The sequence below is a fragment of the Saccopteryx leptura genome, chromosome 7 (genome assembly GCF_036850995.1).
Source record: "Saccopteryx leptura isolate mSacLep1 chromosome 7, mSacLep1_pri_phased_curated, whole genome shotgun sequence".
Taxonomy (NCBI): Eukaryota; Metazoa; Chordata; class Mammalia; order Chiroptera; family Emballonuridae; genus Saccopteryx; species Saccopteryx leptura.
Genome location: NC_089509.1, coordinates 112,779,565 through 112,796,877, shown reverse-complemented (window position 1 = coordinate 112,796,877; position 17,313 = coordinate 112,779,565). Strand labels below are relative to the sequence as shown.

The 17,313-nt window shown below is 47.5% G+C and overlaps 1 protein-coding gene and 1 non-coding gene across 2 annotated transcripts in view; both read left to right on the top strand.

Moving 5' to 3' along the window:
• The window catches only part of SP110 (SP110 nuclear body protein), a 49,712-nt gene that overhangs the window by 25,975 nt on the left and 6,424 nt on the right, over window positions 1–17,313 (top strand). Inside the window, exons 12-18 of the mRNA XM_066345304.1 lie at window positions 4,307–4,369; window positions 6,323–6,472; window positions 8,685–8,753; window positions 9,061–9,111; window positions 13,223–13,321; window positions 14,542–14,684; window positions 15,499–15,543. Coding sequence (XP_066201401.1) covers window positions 4,307–4,369; window positions 6,323–6,472; window positions 8,685–8,753; window positions 9,061–9,111; window positions 13,223–13,321; window positions 14,542–14,684; window positions 15,499–15,543 — 620 coding nt within the window. The remainder of the gene's footprint in view (window positions 1–4,306; window positions 4,370–6,322; window positions 6,473–8,684; window positions 8,754–9,060; window positions 9,112–13,222; window positions 13,322–14,541; window positions 14,685–15,498; window positions 15,544–17,313) is intronic.
• Window positions 5,474–5,578, top strand: LOC136379216 (U6 spliceosomal RNA). Its single transcript, XR_010746710.1, has one exon. It is a non-coding gene; the product is annotated as a U6 spliceosomal RNA (small nuclear RNA).

The window sequence follows — 17,313 nt, the reverse complement described above, 5'->3', positions numbered from 1 at the left end:
ACTCCACCAGGTGCAGAAAACCCCCCCACCAATACTTAACATACACAACCTCACACAAAGAAGTAACTTCCTTCCAGTTGTTCGGGGGGGACATGGGAGGCAGGATGAGCATCACAGCCTTTTGCAAATTAATCAGGTAGGTGAGGTGGGGGGTTGGGCAGACTGCCAGCTTACAGTCAGCTCCCAGCACCTCTGTTCCCCAGATATCCAAACTCTAGGAATCCTGTTGATTTTTCGGTCCCCAACAGATCCCCCTTTTATATTTTTTAAACTTCGATTCTTGTTCTGTGATTTATACTCATCTGATTTCCCATGTTCCAATTTAGAGGCAGACTGGGAAAATATAAAATAAACAACAAAATTAAAATAGCCAATCCTAACAAACACCAAAACAAGTGTCTTAATACAATGAAGTGATAAAACCTTTTAGATTAAACAAGCAAAGTCTTAACTAATACAGCGGGATCTAAAATAAAATCTTTGCAGTTTTGAATGTCCTTCAATCCAACCCCACTTCAGTCTGAAAACTGCCCCTGGAGCAGGAGTCACACACATTCAGGAAAAGTCTGCAAGGCACTGGAGTTGTTGTTACATTTCCACACTTTGCAGCTAGAGTCCAAGTCCCAGTGACCACTGCTTCTGCTGGCAATGATTTAGGTAGACTGGAAGAGCCATCTGCAGCGTGTATGGAGACGGAGCTTCTGTTGTCTTTTAACCTGAAGAGATTAACCCAGGGAGCCTTTCCCTGGAGCTTTGCAGCCGTGGGGTGGTGAGGAGAACCTTGGGATACACTGTGCTGTGTGGCATAGGTAAATTTGTAACAGAAGTGGGCAAAAAGGAGAGAGAGAGAGAGAGAGAGAGAGAGAGAGAGGCTCTAAATTAGAAGTAGGTCCCAGCCTAAAATAGGCATGGGGCTTTGAGGCAAGAGAAATAAAGGAGACACTATGTTAAAATAAGACCATCAGCACTCACAACAGAGATTTTCGAGGGATGAGTAGAACCCGAATATTCAGGCAAGGTATAGTAAGTGGCATTCGTATCTCTAAGAAATGAGATCAGTTTACCTGCTACGTGGAAGAATACCCTAGGCTTGTCCACAGTGATGTGAGATGGGGCCAATGGCCCCGGGCACCTTTAGCCTTCAGCGGCAAGTCCCAGCAGCCTGAGCAAGGTCAGGTCACAGGTGGCTGGAACAGGGCTGGAAGAGACTAAACCCTCCCTTGGAGGAGCGAGGGGGCAGTGTCCCTTTTTCCCACAGCAAAGGTATGGCCCTGGTGGGGGCTGAGAAGCCAGGCAGGCTTTATCCCAAATGACTTTTCTTTCCACTCTTGAAGCAGGGCCCTGGTGGAGGCTTATGAGGCCCCTTCGGGGTGTTGGAGCCTTTAAGGGTGTCTGCCAAGAGCTGGTATTTTGCCTGATCTCTCTTTGGGCTTTGTCTGCTTTTTCCTGTTTTCTCTCGGTCATTATAGACCTTAAAAGCCATGCTCAGAAGATCTCGCTGAGGGGTTTGAGTGTTCTTCTCCACCTATATAAACTTTTTCCATCTATCTGGAGCTGATTGGAAAAAAAACAGAACAGCGTTATTAGCTGGATCAAATGAAGGAGGGTAGAAGTTTGCAGGAGAAAGAGGTTTGGCTTCTCTTGTAGGATTCCAGAGTCTCTCAGCTCCTGTATGACCCTGTACATCAGCATTCGAAAGAAATTTTTTAAAGTAAAAAGCATAGTAAAGAAGATTTGCAGGAGTTCCAGGATATGACTCCCCCCCCCCTTTTTTTTATTATTTATAATTGACCTTTAAGCATTTGTTGGGCACACTTTATAATACCTTGACCCTGAGGATTGTAAGAAATACCTGTCTATATGTTATTTTTAAAAGTCTAACAAAATATAGTAAATACTTTTTGAAGTGACATTCCCATACTTACCAAAACATTTTATCCTATTAATTAACAGGCAATTTAAAGAGTACATCAAGGCTGGAGAAATCTAGTATGACTTTCGTTATCTTCCTATAGTAAAAATATTTACACTTTTGTTAGACAAATCTACCCTGCTCCAAGCTTCTTAGCTTGCAGCTTGGAGCAGCCTGGCCAAATTAGCAAGTCTTTAGGATCCACATTTCATTCTATTTAAATTTAAATGAGCACTCTGTACAAGTTCCAAATGAAAAAAAAAATTTTAGGGATAAAACCATTTTATTTTTTCAATATTAGAGCCTGCATTTCCAATTTTTGCATACAAGAACTTAAGTCAGGCCTTAAAAAAATCGCATTTAGACAACATTAAACAAAGACTAGACACAAACAAGAATCAGACAAAGTAGACAAATTAGAGAGAAACCTGGGATTTCAGAGTACAATTATATTTATATTAGAAAGTTGATTGATTTTAGGGTTGATTTTTCGGTTCCCAACACCCACACATGCCCGTTGCGTCACCATCATCAGCCTAGCCATCCCCTTCATGGGGGTCCAGCCAGTATGTCTGCATTCCAGCCAAAGTGGCAGAGGCGAGGTCAAGGACAGGCACACCACCTCCGCTGAAGGACTCTCTCTGCAGTTTGCCGTGAGTCATTCTGCTACCGGTTCATGGCCAGGACTAGGTACGTGGCTGCCAAAAAGGCTGGGAGATGTCGTTTTACTCTAGAAGGACAAGTGTCCAGATCAACAACAACATCGGGGACTTGACTACTAAGGGAAAAAGGGAGACAAGAGGAAGAGGAACAGCTGTCAGTGCCCGGCCTGCCCACTGTGTGGTGGGCATTACTCGTGCCCTTCACTCGTGCTGGTTCTCTTCCCTGGCCCAGAAAGCTGCATTCCCCAGCCCCCTGCAGAGGACAAGGCCATGATACTGGCTCTGGCCAATGAGGTCAGGGGTGGGTTTCACTCCTGAATCAAAACATAGAAGATCCACTGTGCTCTGGGAATGCTGTCCCTGACGGCGGGAAGGGGAGAAGGGGCGGTGCCAAAGGCCGGGCAGCATGGGCCTCGACACCACCGCACTGGGGACAGCTGCTCTGGAGAGTCCGGGTCCTGCAGAGGACTCCAGGTGACCAAGAAACACACTGTTCCGTGAAGCCACGAAAACTTCGTTTGTTTGTACTGCAACACAGTCTCTATCCTGTCCTGTCTGCCAAATATTTCTGACAAGTTTTGCAAACAGTACAGAAATTGATTGCTCAGGAAGTTAAGTCGATTTACTCTGCTCACCTTCCTTATTTATGCACCTTACAAATGAGCATACTCTTGTCATATCGTATATAAACTCACACTATACAGTCTCTTCTACAAACACGTCTTTTCATTGTGGTTTTAATACACGTATTGCCATGTCGATGCCACCTATTTCCTTTCTGTTAGCTGCATAGCACATGATTGCACGTGCAATAATTGAAGCAATCACCTTGTTGATGGACAGTTAAGCTATTTCCAATTTTTATATGAAAATAGAAATCGTGTTCACGTGTGTTTTTATCATCACACACTTGTCTAATGATCTCCTTGGAATTAATTTCTAAATGTGAGAATACTTGGTCTACATGTTCATATTTTAAATTTCATACATGTCACCAAATTGTTCTGCAGAAAATATAATTGCTTACATTCTCTTGAGCAATACAGGAGTGCTCATTAGCTATTTCCTCATCAACCGAGATGGGAGAAAAGTTTTTAAACCAAGCAATGCATTTTTTATTATCATATGCATTTTTTATTATTTTATAATCTAAAGATGATTTTATAGTAAATTTATTATTTGTATTTTCACTTTAGGAATTTTTAATATATGTCCTTGGCCCATTTTTCTTGTGTGCTATTCATATTGTGTGTTATTTATTAAGGATGTTAACCTTCTATGTTTTATTATATATATTGCATTTTTTTTTCTATTTTTTGTTTTAATATTGTGGGGATGTTTTTGAAGCATAGGCATTTTTAAATTTTTTTAAATTATCTTTTACTTTTATGACATCTAGCCTTGAGTTTTGGCTAAGAAGTTTTTTTTATATTGATAGCTTACAATAATTTATATATTTTCTTCAAGTCTTGAAAATCCGGGTTATGAATTTGAAAAAAAAAAAGTCTAATTTAAATATTAATATTTTAGTGTATCTTTGTTACTTTTTTTCATTCAACCTTTTTCATTTCCAAGTAAAATGGAGTGCTTTTTTTCACATAGACCTCATGGTTTTCTGCTTCCCAGAAGTGATGGGAAGACAGAAATAAATTGATTCATGATGTAGTGACATCTCAAGCTTATAGATCAATATTTATAGCCATAAGAGGCGCTTTTTTTTTTTCTGTTTCAGAAAAAAGAAAAATATGTAGCCGGTCAAGGTCAAAACCAAGACAGGAAAAAAGGCTCCTGGAAGGTAAGCAGGAAGAGGGAAATCCTCACTCCCCCACTGTTCATCAGGGTCCTCGCTTGGATGACACTCATGGCCTCTTCTCCAGCCACATGGGCACCTGGGTGTCACTGGGACAGGGCCAGCCCCATCCCTGTCCCCTAGGCCCCAGACACCCATTGTTTCCAAAAGCTTCCTTTCTTACTGTTATGAAGGAATGGGGTAGAGGTATACAAGGGATATCGGACGGTTTTGAGATTAGCCTTGTGTCTAGTGCAAGTTCAGAACCAGGAAGACTAGATAAAGCCCGGCCGAATGTCTAGGCAGGATTCGGACTCCTGACATCTGTCTAGCTGCAGTTAGAGATTTGTAATTACTGAGTGCCCCATGCCACCCAAAACGATTCATACCTGCTTATCATGCATCTACCACAAAACTTGTGTTGTTTTCGTATAGGAAATAAAAATTCATGAAACTGCATTCTTCTGGCTCCTCTGCTCTATCTGTGGTCTTCCTCACCCTGTTCTCCTCCTCCCCTGAGCTTCCCCTCTCTCTCCCCTCTCCCCTCTTCTTTCTCCTTTCCTTTCTCTGTGGCTCCAAGTGTGCTAGTGGGTGAGGAGTTTCTTGGATTCCCTGCTTTTACGGGGGCCTAAAGCGCCCTGTGACAGGATCTCATCTTAGCTCCAAACATGCAGATCTCATGAGTTTCACTGCCTTGGGCATACCCCCATTTTTCTGCTTATTTTCAACACCCCTCAGTCTTGGGGAGGGAGGGGACTCAGACATCCTTATCTGCCCTTCTTTGACCCTTGTCTCTTCAGATTCCCAACCCAGCACCTCCCTAGACTGGAGGGAGCTTACTCTTTGTCAAATGCTGAGGTTTCTGTTATTTCAGTGACTTCTAGGAAAACTTCACATTCAGACCTCCCAACTTTTCTCCCTGGTGCATGAAGATCCTTTCTGGAACTTGGCAATCCCCTTTGCTTTCAACAAATTCTGTGTCTCAGGGTGTTGTAATGTCTCCAAAACAGTCTTCACTGAGCAGTGACATCTCAGTTCTAGCCAGCTTCTACCCTCCCCCTGAGACTTATTGATTTAATGATTAGGGAACCTTGGGACATTGCAATTTATGTGCTCGCTTCGGCAGCACATATACTAAAATTGGAACGATACAGAGAAGATTAGTATGGCCCCTGCGCAATTTATAAGGGTGAAAAATACATGATTCTAATATTTTCAAAATATACTACCTTTGTATATTCATTCAACAAAGATGAATTTAGTTGAGGTGGGTACTAGGCACATGATCCTAGATCCGGGGAACTCAGCAGGGAGCAGGACAGATGTAGAGCCTACATTCTTACTGATACACATGTAATCAGTAGACAAAAAGAGGAGCCTAAGGGGAACAGAAAACAGGAAGGTGTATTGTGAGAAAGGAGAGGAATATCTGTAGAGAAACAGGAAGATAAAAGTGAGGTATAAGCAGTAGAGCATTGGCCCAGCGTGTGGAAGTCCTGGGTTTGATTCCTGGTCAGGGCACACAGGAGAAGGGCCCATCTGCTTCTCCACCCTTCCCCCTCGCCTTTCTTTCTGTCTCTCTTCCCCTCCTGCATCCAAGGCTCCACTGGAGCAAAGTTGGCCCTGGTACTGAGGATGGCTCCATGGCCTCTGCCTCAGGCGCTAGAATGGCTCCAGTTACAATGGAACAACGCCCCAGATGGGCAGAACACCGCCCCCTGGTGAGCATGCCGGGCGGATCCCCGTTGGCTGCATGTAAGAGTCTGTCTCTCTGCCTCTCCATTTCTCACTTTAGAAAAATACAAAAAAAAAATTTAAAAAAAAATAGTGAGGTACAGGGATACCGGATTTCTTGACAGTGTGAAGACAGGGAGCATGTGAAGGGGAGTCACTAACAGGAAGAAAGGGCTTTAGTGGGGACCCTAATGAACACTACTCACAAGTCACCGTTTGGCTTAGGAACCGCCTCACCTGGGCACAGAATTCAAGAGAAGCTTCAAGTGGTGGATCAGGCGACTCAAAAGGAAGACGACTCAACCAGGAATTCAAAGATAATGACAAGGGCTCAAAAGGCAAAGCTTGCATGTGCTGGAACGTCTGGACCTGCGGGTAAGGCTGGTGACAGAATCTGCCATTTGAAGGTGCGGTGTGGGAGGGTCCCTGTGCAGCGGGCGCAGGGTTAGCTGGACATGGAAAGTTAATACTAGAAGGAGAGGGGCAGGCTAGACAAGAAGGACGTGAAGACAGAGAAAGGATCTGTCGGTTGGAGAGTGCTGGTTAAAAGAAGTAACTGATTCACAGGACCACTTGCCAGTGTCTGCGATTTACAGTTCCGTTAGTCGAGTCAACACTGGCCCACTGAGTCTGGGAGCTTCTCACTGATACGAGCTAACCCAGTCAGGAGAGTGTCACCAATCCCCAAAGCGGACACATTCTCAGTAGTATTTCCTGTTCGTTTGTTTGTTTTTTAATTTATTTACTGATTTTAGAAAGGAGTGGGGAGAGAGACATCAATCTGTTGTTCCACTTATTTATGCATTCATTGGTTGATTCTTGTAAGTGCCCTGACCAGAGATCAAACCTACAAACTTGGTGAATCAGGACAATGCTCTAACCAGCTGAGACACCTGGTCAGGGCCTCAGTAGTATTTCTTAAAGGTTAATTTCTAGAAATGAGACCAATCGGTCAATGAATCTGTATATTTAAAACTAGCACACAGTGATGACCAAATTGTTACCACTTCAGGCTCCCAGTAACATCATGCAGATGCCCTCTTCCCTACACTTTCATCAACGCTGAAAAGAATGAGATTTTTGTGTTTGACAAATTAAAAACAAAGAATATGTCACCAGTGTTTCCCTTTGAATTCCTTCGCGCTGTGCATGTGGTTAAACCTGCTGAGACAGACTGTATTACCTCTCACCAGTATTTCAGAAAGCTATGTACCCCTGCCCTGTGCTCCCAGGAATGTCCATGTGACTCAACAGGGACAAAGAAATGTGGGCAGCAGTGAGAAGGTCACTTCCAAACCACAGCGTTAAGAGCCCTTGTGCTGTCATTCTCTCTGCCGTGGAGCCAGTGGTGATCTTTACAGAGGCTCCTCTGTCCCGGGATCCATAGTGTCAGTCACATGGCTCCTCATCTAACTTGTCATCCACAAACAGCATGAGGGAGAAGTCAACCTGGGTTGTTCTAAACCAGCATTGGGCAAACATTATTTAAAAAGGGACAGATAATAAAGAGTTTGGGTTTTGCTGGCCTTACAGTCTCTATTGTAGCTACTTAATACTGCCATTGTCGCACAGAAGCCACCAGAAACAGATATATAAACAAATGGACCTGGCTGTGTTTCAATAAAACTTTATTTATAAAAACAAGCATTGGGCCTGTTTTGCCCTCAGGCTATAGTGTGCTGATACCTGTAAATAAACCATTGAGGTTTGAGAGGCTCATAAATTACCAGAACCTGTTTTTTAATAAATTTTTATTGGAATTTTTTTTCTTTTGGGATTACCTGATCATGTATACCCATTTTTGTATAAGTCTATTCTTTTATTATTATTTTTTGGTTTAATCCAAATTAACCCTTTATTATCATATTGCAATTTTTCTAGTTTTGTTTTTTTGTCTTCCAACTTATTAAGAAATTTTTAGTTGTGGAAATTTTTTTTTAAATTTGAGTTAGACAAATTATTTTATCTTTTCCAGAGTGGTGTATGCCCAAGTTTTACCAAATTGCCATTCTTGGTATATTGGGTCAGATGTTTCCTTGTTGTGGGGGCTGCGTTGTGCATCACGGGTGCTTAGCAACACCCCTGCCCTCTACCAATCAGAGGCCATAGCACATGCCTCCCAGTGATGACAAAAAATTTTCCCAACATTGCCAAATGCCCCTGGATGACAGAATCACCCAGGATAGAAATTCATTGCTCTATGCCCTATACGTCAGCCTTTAAAAGTGTTTTCTATATAATACTTATAAGGCTAACATTTTATTAACTTTAGGATTTGTGTTAAATATATATATATATATATAATTGTACACGTTATTTTCTATAATAATTTGAAATTTTGACTTCTGTACTATTTCAGCCCTTCTATCTATTAACATGAGTTTGCTATTTTTACTTGGTCAATGCTATGATTTTCCTTTTGTAAGAATTCATACCTGTCTTTCCCCAAACTGGAAGGAAGATGGGAAAAATTACTTCAAAGTAGTTGACATGGAAAATACACACATGTATGTTTCTGATATATATATAATGAATATATATATAATAAATATATAGATTATAAATGACTATTTTTAAATTCTTTTAGCAAAGGAGAGGAAAAATGATGTCTGTTCAAATTCAACAAGAACTCTTCAGAAAAATATTCCCCAAAAGGGTAAGTAGGCGAGAGGCCGAGACTCGCCCCCAGGCACCCCAGGGCCCCGGCCTGCCGCTGGAAACGCCAACTCCTCCCTCCTCCGCTTTCCCTCCCACCACCCTGTGCCCTCCTCCTGGGTCTCTGCTCCGTTCCAGCAAGGTGCCACGTGGGACACACTGCCGTGAAGGGCAGCACATAAGGAGTGCTGCCCACCCCATCTGCCCTGGGAAGTGTTCTTCGACACAGAACATATAAAGACCTCAAAATGGTTAAGGGACAGAACCCGTAAGTCAAGTTCTCATGTAAATGCCTTTCTGCATTCTAGGCATTGGTGAAAACCCTAATCCAGGCAAAGCCAAGCGTGTTCCTGTTTCCGGTGAGACAAACTTTCTCTTCCGTGTTAGTCAGGGGTGCAGGTCTGGTCTCTGTGGTCGGTTCTGGGCTTGCTTCTGCCCCTCTGAACTCTTGTGCCTCTTGGTTGGGATCATTCTCCTCCTCTTCTTCCTGTTTCTCCTCTTCTTCCTCTTCTCCTCTTCTTCCTCCTCCTCCTCCTTCTCTTCTTCCTGCATTCACTTTTCTTCCACTCTTATAACTTACTCCTCAGCCCTCTTCCCTCTCTGGCACAAGCCATATTGGCCTTCTTTGCCCCACTAATTTTTATTAAAGGGTAGCAGGTGCTACTCAAGCTGGGGTCTGTCTACTGGCGCCACCTACAGGCTTGTTGGTTGCAGGTCTGCAAAAACACAGAGCTTGTGAACCAACTGTGACACTGCACACAGTCTTCCCGGGGCCAGACCTCCTCAGTGGCGGCGGCAGTGTGTTGATTTCTGTCCTGGTCAAGCCCCTGTCCCATCACAGGCCACATGTTGAGTAGCACTGGTCCTACCTGCTCATGGACAAATGCATGTACCATAAGTGTACAGCTTGAGGAATTCACACAAGCCAAGAGCCCACGTGTACCCAGCACCCAAGGTCAAGAAACAGGACATAATCCACTCCCATAAGCCAGTCCCCACGCACACCCCCTGCGCGTCATCAGCCTGATTTGTCAACACATAGGTCGCTTTGACACTGGATACTTCATCCTCCTTTCTGCTCAGGGCCTGCTCAGTGTGTCCTGTCCCCCCCCCCAACACATTCTCTCGTGCACACACGCATGCAGGCACACACACACGCATGTAGGCACGCACACATGCAGGTAGGCACACATGCGTGCTCCCTCATCCTCATCCCTCCCTTTGCTTCCCATCCTCGGGCCTCACCTTCAGCAAAGCCTCCTCTGCCCCGCAGGCAGGGGTCAGGTCTTCCTGACGTGACTTCCTGGAGCCCTGTATTTTTTTCCCTGTGACATTTGTCGCAGCTGTGATGAGCTGCGTTTGTCCTGTTCAGTGTGAAAGGCAGTAAGTGGGTCAGTGGTGCTCCGTCCCCTCTGTGCCCTGCACATGTTCGGCTTAAATGACTGTCAGTGGTCGGTACCGTGCTCATTCTTCTGCATCGGGGATGAACAGCGGTGTCAGGGCCTCCACTTGCTCATATGCTGCACCTGTGTGAACCAGCACAAGGTGCGCCTTCCTGTCTCTTTCCCCCTCCGGTCAGGCTTCCTGAAACCACGGCCTCTGCTGCCCTCTGCTGGCAGACTGTGGTAGGAAGGACTCGGATGGGTTATGCGACGGATGGAAATCAGAGCCCCCTCCAAGGTGGGCTGCTTGCTCAGCGCACAACCCGCACAACGTAGGCAGAGGCCCTGATAACAATATTAGTGGGTACATCTCCTTACGACTGGCAAAGCACTTCGCTCAACATTGTACCATTGAACCCTCAAATCAGTATGATTCAGCTCATTTTACGGAGTCAGTTGGAACAGAAAAGACTCGCGTGAGCTGAAATCAACCCCAGTGGTCACATTTCAGGTCCTTTGTTCAGTACACTGGAAAAAAAGAAAGAAAGAACCCACCCCTGGTCTTTCTAGAAAACACCAGTGGAGGCAAGAATCCAGGCGAACGCTGACGGTTACCCACCTACAGCAACCTCCCCTAACCTCCTGCATCCCCACCCCGGCCGGGACGTCTGATTCCACGCAGTGTCTCTGGGCTGTCATCAGTGCTGGGACAGGGAGACTTGTTGGAGCCCTCCTGATGGGATGGGGGCAGCACCAGACGAGGGGCTGGCGTGTCTGGGTCCCCTGCCAGCTGTGCCCCCGGAAATGTGCTGACCCCCAGGAATTCCCTCCGCACCTAAGCCTGTGTCCTCTGTCTACAGCAGCGGTTCTCAACCTGGGGGTCGCGACCCCGGCGGGGGGCGAACGACCCCCAGGTTGAGAACCGCTGGTCTACAGAATGGGGACCGTCCTTGCCTTCCCTCTCTGACAGATGGTCCTGAAAGGACACGGTACACGGTGTGTGCTGGTCCTGAAGCTCCCAGAGCCTTCCCCGTGGTTGTGTCTTTCCGTATCATTCTCACCCGGTGCCCTCCTCCGTGTTCCTCAAGAATTCCTGGAGTTCCTCTTCCCCATCTCTAAGGAGGGTTTTCCGTTCTGCTCTTCCTCGTCTCCGGCGGGCTTTTCCGTTCTGCTCTTCCTCGTCTCCGGCGGGCTTTTCCGTTCTGCTCTTCCTCATCTCCGGCGGGCCTTTCTCCCATCTCCTCCTCGGCACTTCCCGTGTCCGCCCACTCTCTGTGCTCTTGAGCTGCGCCCTCTTCAGAGCAGGCTCCGGTTGGCTCACACCTCCTGCAGGTGTTCCAGTGCGGGGGCTGCGGAGCTCCGGGCAGGGCACCGTCCTTAGAGGCCTGTTTGCTGAGACGAGTGGGGGAGCCCGAGCCAAACCCAAGATTTGGGGGAACACATCAGATGGTTGTCTCCCTCCCTTGGGGGCAGGGTGGTCACTTCAGAAGTCCTGGGGACACACGAGGTCCCACACGGCGCAGTAAGCAGTCTGTACCAGGTAAAGGAGAGCGTGCTGCTTGTGCCTGTGACCCTGTCCTCCCCTGTCCTCTGGCTCGCTGACCAGAGCTCCCAAAGCCCCCCGCTGCTTCCGCATCCGCTTATAGACAGATCGGGGACACCTGTGGTCACTGGACTCGTCCTTAGGATTTAGGGAAGATGATTCCGTGAGACCGAGAGTGATCCAAGGTCCCATCGCCGTGCTAAGCTCCCTTGGGGTTTGCAGGAGTGGTCCAAAGTTACTTGTCACTTAGGCAAGTCCCCCACTCGGCCTTGATGACAGTAATGCAGACTTATAGGACCTTGTTAGTAAATCGCAAAGCCAGAATGGCAAGCCCACCCCGTCTGGCTCCCGAGGCTGTGCCCTCATCCACTGGGCCGTATTTAGGGAGCAGGGTCTGCAGACAAGCGACGGAGCCAGACGCTTCACGCAAGAGCGCTAGCCGGCTGCTGGAACAAAGTTCGCCCCACCCCGTCGTTCCTGCCCAGCCTTGTGACAGCCCCGCTCCTCCAAGGCTGGGCATCCTCTGGGGCTCTGGGGAGGAGGGGACCATGCCTTCAAATTCTCAGGGATCTCTCCTTTCTCACCTGAGTCTGGCTGGTTTATGTCTCTCCAAAGAAACTAATGGTTCCTTTGCTATTGATGCTGTCCTGTTCTTTTTCATCGATGCTCTGGCTTTTCCCTGTATTTTCCTTTGGCTCTTTCAGTAAGTGCTTGAGACAAGGGAGAGAGTGGGCTAGTGGTCCTCCCTAGCCTCGTTCCAGACGTAAGTGTGTATAGCTCAACCACAGAAAGCCCTTTCTCCTGGCCCCCAAGACGGGGCTCCTGCCTGCCTGCCTGCCGTTGGTCTTTAATGAAAGACCACAGGAGGGCTGGGCGGCGGGGCAGCGGGAACTGCTGAAGCCGCCTCTTCTGAATCCAAACCCCAGCGCCTGCTCTGCTGGGGGATTGAGCGGCCTGATCAGCTCCATGTGCCGTGTGCCCTTGGCAGATTAGCCCAGAGCTCTCCAAGGTTTTCTTGTATTCGTAGAGGAGGAAACAAGGAAGCAATGAAATGGGAAAAAAAGCGAAACCGACACTAAGGCCTTTCACAATCCCCTCACTGCTGACTGCTCCCCACCCCCATCCCCCACCCCCCACGGCCATGGCTTGAATCCACCAGTAAGTGTACAGACATAGCCCTTTTCTCTAGCTCCCTGAAGGCCAAGAAATATGTGGAGCAGGCCACTTCTCAGCACCGTGGGAGAAGCAGGGTGCTTGTGGCCTCCAAGAATGTTAGGTGACAGCCGGTTAGCTAGTGAGTTAACACAGTTCCGCCCGATATGTTTTACTAAGACCCTTGGTTTGAGGTGGTGTTGGCGGTGGTGGTTTTGTTTATCAGGGACTCCTCTGTACACGGAATCTCCCACTCAAAACAAAAGAGTCCTTCCTGCATATTAACCAGAGACCGCTCCCCCCAAGGCCGTTCACCTGGTCGTCTCGTTATCATCCTTCGGATTCAGGGAAGGAATGAAGACGGAGTAACGCACTGTGCCCTTCCCCTTTCAGAGAGGTCTGACGAGGACACTGTGGATTTCCAGTCTCCTACCCTTCCCGTGACGTGTGGTGTGGAGAGAGGGATTTTATACAGGGAGAAAATGAAGAAGGGTGAGTTCCTTCATATCCTGCTCTCTGGACCCCCGGACGAAGGAGTCACTCGAAGGGAGGGAGGGACCCATGTGTGTGATTGTTCAGGAGATGAACCCTGAATGCTAGGCTACAGATAGAAAAAAAAAAAAGTGTTTGTTAAGGAGAATTTTTATTATTTCTTTTTATTTATTTATTTATATATTTTTTGTATTTTTCTGAAGCTGGAAATGGGGAGGCAGTCAGACTCCCGCATGCACCCGACCAGGATCCACCCAGCACGCCCACCAGGGGGCGATGCTTTGCCTATCCAGGGCGTCGCTCTGTTGTGACCAAAGCCATTCTAGCACCTGAGGCAGAGGCCACAGAGCCATCCCCAGCGCCCGGGCCATCTTTGCTCCAATGTAGCCTCGGCTGTGGGAGGGGAAGAGAGAGACAGAGAGGAAGGAGAGGGGGAGGGGTGGAGAAGCAGATGGGCGCTTCTCCTGTGTGCCCTGGCCGGGAATCGAACCTGGGACTTCCGCATGCCAGGCCAACGCTCTACCACTGAGCCAACCAGCCAGGGCCTTTATTTATTTATTTTTAAGTGAGGGGCCGGAGATAGGCAGAATCCCACATGCACCCCAACCGGGATCCACCCAACGACCCCTGTCTGTGGCCGATGCTCGAATCAGCCAAGCTATCCTCAGTGCCTGAGGCTGATGCTCAGACCAACTCAGCCAGTGGCTGAGAGGGGAAGAGGAAGAGAAGGGGGTGAGGGAAAAACGGAAGAGAGGGAGGGGAATAGAAGCAGATGGTCACTTCTCATGTGTGCCCTGACTGGGAATCGAACTTGCAATGTCTGTACCCCAGGCCGACAATCTGTCCACTGAGCCAAACAGCTAGGGCCCAAGGAGGAATTTGCAACCTTTCCATGTCATGGCACACCTGATGGCCAGGGCACTGCACTCCCACATGGCAGTCATCCATCCGTGCACCCTGTGACACTGATTGCCATGACCTTGTGACACATAGGTGTCCACTTAAAATGCAAATTCCCTCTCACTCCCTCAGCACGCAGGCAGGTTTTATTTAGGGCTCACAATCTGAGAGAGGAGGAGCCCGGACTCCCTGCTGCTGGGCCTGCCTCTCAGGGAGCCTCTCCGAACCCAGAAGGTAGAACACCACCCTCAGGGTTGGAGGTTTGGGGTGAATTCACAGGGTGGAAGCGGGTCCTGGAATGGGCTGTCTTCGTCTGATAGGGTCCTCCGAGAAGTGCATTCAGAATGAGGAGGGGCTTTGGCTCACACCAAAAGAATTTGAAGTCAAAGGAAGAGGGGTCGAATCAAGGAACTGGAAGCGGAACGTGCGTTGCGGAGGAAAGAGCCTGCAGCAGCTGCTGGAGGTATAATAACCACAGTGGCGAGGGGGCAGCCAGGTGGCGGGCTTGATTCCTTCGAGGATGAGGGAAATGTCAGTAACAGAAGTGTGAAGAAATTCCCGCTCGGGTTCCGCAGCGTGATTGAGAAAGAGCTAAACCTCCATAGACAAAAAGATGCGGGTGATCGAGTTAAAAACGCAGATGGGTGCTGATGGTTAAGTGCGGACAAAGTATTTTGAGGTCAGGAGAGAGTTAAGATGCTTCGCCCGGTGGTACTGGGCAGAGTGGGCTGGATGGAAACTGAATGAAGACACAGACTTGGGCCATAGCTTCCCAGTGTCCTCTACCCCCTAAGGGGCTCTTCCAGACCATGTGCCATCTGGACCCCTCGGTGAAGAGCTCCCAGGCCACCCTGCCAATGGTCAGTCTCTCCTCTCTTCTGCACGTCCCAGCATGCTATTCCATCCCATGAGCAATGAACTAGGGTACGAGTGACCCCAACACAAAGCCCCTAATTACACTCAAAGATTGTCACTAGGATGAGACCATGGGACCTTCCCTAGATAGAAAGAAATGCAAAGTCAAAGGAGTAGGTGGGGAAGGGACTGAGGAAAAAGAACTCATGGGTCTTGGGATTGAATAACGGGGGGAAATTAATTTGTCAAGTTCGGAAGAAGAGCCAATTGAAGGAGGCTGCTTATTTTCCTTTTAGACACCTTGGGTTTGAGACCCAGTAGGATGTCCAGGTGCGGCTAGTCACTAGGAAGTGGGAACTTCAATAATTACAAAAGAAAAGCCTTCTGAACATCCTAATTCATTGACCTCTTCTCTCTTCCAGAAAGGATTTTTGCTCTGTCCTCCAAGAGTAAATCTCAAGAGAGAGGTAAATAGAAAGTGAATTTCTGCCATATTCTCAGTCGCCAGTTTGCGGACTTTTCCTGTCCAAAGGCTCAGCTTCGGGTCCTTGAGTTTCCCAACCCCAGATGACCTTCACATTTAGACACTGCGTCTCCATGCCGACGGCTTTAGCACTCTGCTACACGTATGTGCCGCCATTATTTTCATAGCTGATTTGAGATAGGGAAGCAAATAACTCTTTACAATAAATCTCAGGACACAAGCTGATGATGTACATGTGTTGTAGACAAAGATCTGGATGTTTGGATGGTTGCAAGCCCCAGGCGTCAGAAATTGACTGCTCTGGTTTGAAAGTAAATACGGTGTTGAAATAGACAAGAACAGAAAGGGCAAGATGGTCGTCCTTGATTGAACACCAGGTCATCCCAATTCCACACGCTCTTTTTCAAGAGCGCCAGGGTGGGAGAATGTGTTTGAGCTTTGTCTCTGCAGAGCCTCCCTCTGGGTGAAAATGGCAGTCCACTGTCTGTACCAGCTGGTTTTCGTCAGCCTTCTTGGCTTGCTTAGATACATTTTCCAGACACAAGTCCCATTTCTGGGCTTCCCATTCGATGTGCCCCTCCAGCACAGGCCTCTCCCATCTTGCCCTGGAGGCTAGCTGACCCTTGTCTGGATCCATTCAAAGTCTGTAAGACAATGGCCTCCCAATGCCATTTCTTATATAAATTATCTTCATCATGCTGCTTTGAAATATCTTGATATGTACAGGCATGCTCTTTATAATGGCAAAATATTAAGGAAGACTATAAATGTTCATCAGCACTATAAAATAACCTAAGACATCCACAGAATGGAACGGATTCATAGGTCAAGCTTCATCCTCAGTCAGGGGAAAAGCCACCCATGTGTTTTGAGGTCAGGAAAGCTTTTGGAAGCTCACACTGGTAGTAATATATGTGGAAGGAGCCCAGTTTTATGTGACTATGTAGGTCTGTGACTTAAAAAACCTGAAAGAATTGGCCATTCTGGGATGGGATTATGGGGGAAATTTGCCTTCCATATTATACATTTATGTGCCTGTGGAATTTTTATAATATTCATCTATGACTTTTGTAACCAGAAAAAGAAAACCAATAAAGAGATTTTACAATCCAGAACATGAATGAGTGGCCCCAGCATTATAGTTTCTTCTTCCTCGTAGTGCCCATGTCAGCAGTGATAGCCAGGGGCACACCCGACCTGACCTGCCAGTCCCACCTATCAGGAGCCACGTTGGGTTAATGAGAATGAAGTCTTGTTCTGACTACTAATGGGCTCACACAGACCTTTCCCTCAGCCCCTCCCCATCACTGTTGCCCTGCATACACCCAGTCCCCGCTGATGCGTAACTCAACGTGGGTACCCGCAACACACCTGATGCTGATGCTGCAGGCTTGTGTTCTGTGGAGTGCTGCTCCCAAGACCCAGGGAAAAATGGGTGACTGTTGCCGAGTCCTGGGCCCAGGGCCTGAGAGAGCCTCCATCTGCAGAGGCCAAGCATGCAGGCGGTCATTGCTGTCTGTGGGAGCACAGTGTGGGGCTGAGGAAGACAGTCGGGGAGGGGGCGGGTCCTCTTGCTGGGGCAGGGCCTGTCTGGTCTGAACTTTCTAGTAGAGCTGAAGGAAGGAACCCATAGCTTTCTAATCACCTTGCCCAGATGTGGCCAGAGGGTAAGAAGAGGGGGGTGGGGCTTGAAGCTGTCAGCAATCCTAAAACCAGAGTCAGACTCTTTAGGAACAGAATGTGGTTGTCCTTT